General features: G+C 46.6%; 1 protein-coding gene across 4 annotated transcripts in view; it reads left to right on the top strand.

Moving 5' to 3' along the window:
- Positions 1–5,952, top strand: part of GALNT18 (polypeptide N-acetylgalactosaminyltransferase 18) — a 336,064-nt gene that overhangs the window by 242,626 nt on the left and 87,486 nt on the right. For all 4 annotated transcript variants that reach the window (XM_011377260.2, XM_023521596.1, XM_023521598.1 and 1 more), the window contains exons 5-6: positions 1,151–1,348; positions 5,520–5,634. In XM_011377260.2, the coding sequence (XP_011375562.1) occupies positions 1,151–1,348; positions 5,520–5,634 (313 nt within the window). The remainder of the gene's footprint in view (positions 1–1,150; positions 1,349–5,519; positions 5,635–5,952) is intronic.

Below are 5,952 nucleotides of genomic sequence, written 5' to 3'. Positions count from 1 at the left end.
GTCTTAGAAAACCTTTCTTTCTCTGGTCAGGGCTGCTCAGGTGCTGCGTGGGGCAAGAGAACAGATACGAGGCCTCAGTGGCTACAGCTGAGCGGGGTGGGGGCATCTGATGCCAACATCCCTGCCGGCCGGAGGGTGTGCTGTTCTAGTTCTAGTTATTTTGTGTGCGGCTTTGCAGAGAGCCTGGGCATGGGAGGCCCCAGCTCTGGGGATGACTGGGTGTACCACCCTACTAACCACTATGCCCGATGGCACCAGGCTCTGCTCTCCTTCCCAGACTCCAGGTGCCATCGTCTGCCTCTCCAGCGTGGGATGAAGAGCGCCCTTTAGCAGGAAAGAGCAGCCAGGCATGCACGCAGCATGACTGGATTTGGGCATATTTTTATATAATAAGCCAAATTAGGACGACAGTGCAGCCATTTTTTATAGTAGAAGTTTCTGCTTGCCATTTGTGACTATTTAAAAAGCATTTTCATTGGATTTATGGCCGCAAGAGGAGAGGGACACCTACTATTTCAAGCTGATTCGAATAAACAATTATGCCACAAATGCATTATTAATGAGAAGCTTATCATTCCTGTCTACAAACACTTTAATCACCTGATGCCCATAATGGCCTCCCGGCTCCATGGAAGCCAGACCCCCCACCTCTCCTTGGGCAGTGGGAATACCTGGGATGGGGGTGGTGCAGCTGGAAGGACCGAAGCAGCATGAAGTCCTTTTGTTCTCACCTCTGCGTCTCTGCCATCCTCATCTGCCTTTTTCTCCTTGTTAATGTACTGAATTTTAGCAAAACCAAAGCCCAAGTTGAAAGCTTCCCATGGAACCTCAGATCCGTTTCTTTCTTCTTTCTTAAGTCTTGATTCCTACCCCCCCAATCGGAAAAGGGGAAAGTGAACAGACATAAGGATCTAAGGCACTTAGAATTTCTCAGCTCAGCCCAGGAGATGCTGGAGTGGTCAGGCCTTTTGCCAGCCCAGAGTATGGGAGAGGAGAGGTTGTTAGGGCCTTCTTCCCAAAAGGGAGATCAGCAATCCCCTGGAAGAGGTGTTCCTTCCTCTTTCTGCAGAGGAGGGAGCATTAGGAGTTGCCAATCTGATGTCTCCCTGCCATGGAAGCAGTAACCCCTCTCTCCCTCCTTCCTGCTCAGGGCTGAACCTGTGCTCACCCGAATAAAAGAGAACCGGAAACGGGTCATCTCACCATCCTTTGACAACATCAAATATGACAACTTTGAAATAGAAGAGTACCCGCTGGCCGCCCAAGGTTTTGACTGGGAGCTGTGGTGCCGCTACCTAAACCCCCCCAAGGCCTGGTGGAAGCTGGAGAACTCCACGGCCCCGATCAGGTAAAGCATCCTCACCTTGTCTTTCAGGCAAGGGCTCCCCTCCCAGCCCAACCCTTATTCCCCAAACTCCAGCCCCATTATGGGATGTTGGGGTAGGGTGAAGGGATGATGGTGGGAAGAAATTAAAAATGACCTTTGGTCACTGCTTACAGGCTCTGATGATTCCTTTGAAAAGAGCTATGGCCCTCAGAATCCATTCAGAGGCTCAGGATTGCTCATTCCGACACATCATTGTGGGACACCTGACGGATGCCAACCACTCTGCTGGGTCCTGGGGATCCAGAGTGGTTAAGACTTGATTCCTGACTCTAAAAGCCTGATTCCTGACTTGATTCCTGACTCTAAAAGCCTAATGAAGGCAAACAAAATAACTAGAACAAAATAATTGAAATAACAAATTATTCCACCACGCTGGTGGAAAACCACAGGGAAAGTGGGGAGAATCGTTTTCAAAGAGTATAGCATTTGCACCTGTTTCTAAGGGCAAGTAGGAGATTACGAGATTGGGACAGGGGCACCTATATTTAAAGGAACAGAGTGAGTTCATGGGCATAGAGGAAGTTCAAAGGGGCTGGAAGATGGCCCCAGGCCATGAGACTGGAGGAATGGAGAGGCAGGATCAGATTCTATGGTACCTTGTATGCCTTGCTGATGACATTTGAGCTTATTCTGTAAAATTCAGGCAAAAAAAGGTTTCAAAATGCATTAGAAAGATCCCAAACTATTTCAGACTTTGCTGCCACCTTCATAGACAATGGAACGACTCTTCTGTGCAGCCTCTCTTTTATGTGTCAGGACTCCTGAAATAGCCCTCTCCACCATCCTTATTTCTGTCTGGTTAATCACAGATCAGGTGCCTTTATGTTGCCTGCAAAGTCTTGCCTGTTAAACAGACAGCACCAGAAGGTGGCCTAGGGGACAGTTCCTAGAATGAAAGAGATTAGAAACTGATGTTGCTTTGTATTACATGAGGGAGAAAGATTATGAAAAATTTAATTGAAAGTGGGTGATTATTATCTAAGATCATATTTTCCTTGCCAGAAGAAAAAAAAAAAAACTGTATTCATATTTAAAACAAGATAGAAGAGAATTTCACTTGGCTTTCCCATGGTTATCTTTGTCACTTATCTGTTAGGCCCCTGCCACAATTTTATGTTGTTAAATATTTGTTCGGAGGTCACTGTGTGCAAAGGCCTTTTGCACACATGGTCTCATTTGCTTCTCATCATAACCTGTTGGAATGCTATTAGAGAGACATACACCGTCATGCAATAAGCATTCTTGCAGAGGGCTGCGCTGATAACAGCTACTTCTGTTCTGCTCATCTCTAAATGTTATCAACCTGGTCTTAGTAAACCTGCATTCTGGGCCCTTCACAGAGAATATCACCTCAATGTCAGATTTTCCACCACTGAATTTTTATAAAAAACTTGGCTGAGAGAAATCATATTAATGGAAGATTTTTGGGAGAACATTCCTGGTTTTATCCCTAGATAAAGACGGCCCCAAAGAAAGTTGTGACTTAGACAAATTTCTCTTGCCCATCTCAGCTCCCGTTTCCTTGGAGCTATACTATAGTGCTTTGTCCACACATGACATAAGCTATAAAAAGAGCCCAGAGATATCTTTTATTGCATTCTAAAGGGATCTCTTTGAGGTGGTTGTTCACTACGTCCTGAAGTGACCTTTTTAAAAAGACTGACAGGAGAAATTTGTTTCAAATTCACTGCTAGTCAAAGAAAGCCCCGAGGAACTAATGGGGCATTTCTGCGTGGAATCTTATTTTTAAGATCATGTATGTTCGTTTTCACCTCAGCCACCAGGAAGCTCAGCATCTACTTTGTCGGTCCACTTTAAGAACCGTGAAAGAGGACCTAATGCTCATGTGCATTCTAACTGCAGCCCCCGATTTTCTTGTGAACTTTTGGCCTTTTTAGACATTTATCTACTTCATTTTTCAGTATATATTACATTTTCTTGTAATCTATTTCTAATTTGTGGGGGGAGGATAAGACAAAGTATAAATCAATACCTTTCAGGTTAATTGGGTCAACTTAATACCCTAGCCGGTCGATACGTAATAGACTGTTCACCGTGGCCCATGCTTGTCCCAGAGTAACTGTTTTGGATTCTCTCTGTCCCTGACTGGGTCTGGCCATGTGTGGAAGACCCCTTCCTGCATGTCCAGGAGTTCCCTGCTGTGCTCAGCATTTCAGGAATGCCGAGGAAAAGACTGGAGCCCCGCTCTGCCCACCTGCTGGGCTGATGTTTTTACATCACCACAATTTAGTAAGGAGATTCCCTGGGCTTCTTCAGTGTGCAAGTGCATCTTTTTTTTTTTTTTACCCCTTTGACCCCATCTACCTCCCACTTCCCCTTCCCCAACTAACTTCTTGTAACCACTAGTCTATTGTCCATGTCCATAAGTCAACTGCATCTTTTTAAATGATCTTTCGAATACCAGTTATGTCCCAGAGATTTTCAAGTGCTTTGCATTATTTAATCCTTGTGAGGTTATAGCTGATTCTAATTCGTAGATACAGGACCAGAGGCTCAGAGAGGCTAGGGAACTTCTCTCAGAGGCACAGCCAGAACAGGGATTTTTCCCATAGCAGCCACCTCTGAGGCTAGAGTCAGGCTTTCCCAACCAGAGCAGGAACTCAGTCTGCTTTAGGAGCAGTGGGTTGAGGTGGATAGACCACCTGAGGTCTATGGAAGGTGAAGCCATTCTGAGTAAAGTGTTGCGGTTTGAAAGGAGTGGCAAGGACCCCGGGGCACCAGTCTTTACCTGAGCAGCCTCCTGCGTCAGCATTCTTCAAAGAAATGACCTGCAGAGTAGCTGTTTCTCCACTTTGATGAGTTTCCAGTTTCAAAGATGGGTCCATTTGCATGTGGCTATCAGTTTTCTCATCGCTGAGGAGTCTTCATTTCTCCTTTCTCTTTCTTTTCCCCTCAAATCCTCAGCCACCAGCTGATAAAATGCTACACAAGGGCTAGAAATGGTAACAGTGTGCAGTGAAACAATTCACAGTCATTTGTGTAAGAATGCTCCCAGCAGAGAAGCAGCCCACACATGCTCATGCTGATTCACCTAATGCGGATCACTCCTTGGGAAGTCCTGTGCTGGCATCTGCACATAGCCGGTGAGCCCCGCACTCACACGCTCACTCAGGAAAGGCCTTCCAGCTGCTAGACCTACTAGCTGTGGATGTGTTGTTCCAGCCTAAGACTCCTGCTGAATTCCAGACCCAGATCCTTCTCAGCCCTACCTATTAGATATCTCCTCCTAGTGTCCCATGGGCACCTTAAGATTAGTTTTCCCAGCAGGAATGCTTCCTGCTTCTATACCCTGTGTTGCCGTGTGGCCCCCACCTCCCATCACCTGAGCCACAAAGCCGGCTGGCAACCAGATTCCTCCCTCTCTCTCACCTTTATAGTTCATCTGTTTCGAAGTTCTGCTGATTTTACATAACATGGCTTAAACAATTCCTGTGTTCATTCCTGATACTCTGGTCCAGGTTCTCATTATTTCTCACCTAAACATTGCAATAAGCTTCCCAGCTGGATTCCTCAATCTTCTCCTAGTCTCCTCTAAGATGCCTGAGTATTCTTAAAAACACAGATCTGCTCATACTGCTATCTGCTTAAAGTTCTTCACTGACACTCTTCCACCTACAGATAAAGTCCAAATTTTTTACTATGCTATCTAAAGCCCCAGCTAATCTTTCTATATGGACCAAGGTAAACATGTAGACCCCAAGTTGGGGAAGGCTGATAAAGTTGGCATGGATGCCCAGGTACGGACAGAGACTGATTATGCAGTTCAGAGTTCAGGGGTAAGAACAGCTAGAGATACAGACATTCAATCTAGGCTGGCAGGCTGAACACCTCTTCTCTGGGCTAACACAAAAGAAAATTCTATTGGAAATGACAGCTGGTCCCAGGACAGGAGCTGGTTGCTGCAGCCCTAATGAAATAGCTTCCCTGAATAGCTGGCGAGGGTAAACCTGGGCAGGCCACTCGGAGAATGAGGTCTGCTCCAGCTCTGGCAGCAAAAAAAGGAAGAGGACCAGATCCTTCTGATAGAAAAGCACCACTGTGCTCACTCCTGTGGCAGCCCCATGAGACAGCCCTTTGCTAACCACTGGCCCATCTCCCCATACCCCTGCAGGAGCCCGGCCCTCATTGGCTGCTTCATTGTGGACAGGCAGTACTTCCAAGAGATCGGCTTATTGGATGAAGGCATGGAGGTCTACGGAGGCGAGAATGTCGAGCTCGGGATCAGGGTGAGCAGAGTTTCTCACCCACAGGTCTTGGTTTGGCTCCTCAAAGGGTGCATGAACCTAGGGGGAGGAGAAATGGGGCTCAAGGATGGGGGTCACAGTCTAATTTTGAATATCCAGTTCTTCATTGTGGTCCATCTGTGTGTGATCAGGGCTAAGAGGGATGGGACAGAGGCACAGGATGGGACCTACAGAATTTTCAGGAAGAAAAGGACTTCAGAAACTGCTTTGGTTAGGGGTGGGGACATGGAAGAGTTGAACTCCCAACTCAAGGGAACAGCCCCATTGTTAAAAGAAAACTTAGGCTGCTCAGGTTGAACA

This window comes from Pteropus vampyrus, unplaced genomic scaffold (assembly GCF_000151845.1).
Source record: "Pteropus vampyrus isolate Shadow unplaced genomic scaffold, Pvam_2.0 Scaffold307, whole genome shotgun sequence".
In the NCBI taxonomy this organism is placed as follows: Eukaryota; Metazoa; Chordata; class Mammalia; order Chiroptera; family Pteropodidae; genus Pteropus; species Pteropus vampyrus.
This window is presented reverse-complemented; position numbering and strand designations above follow the sequence as displayed.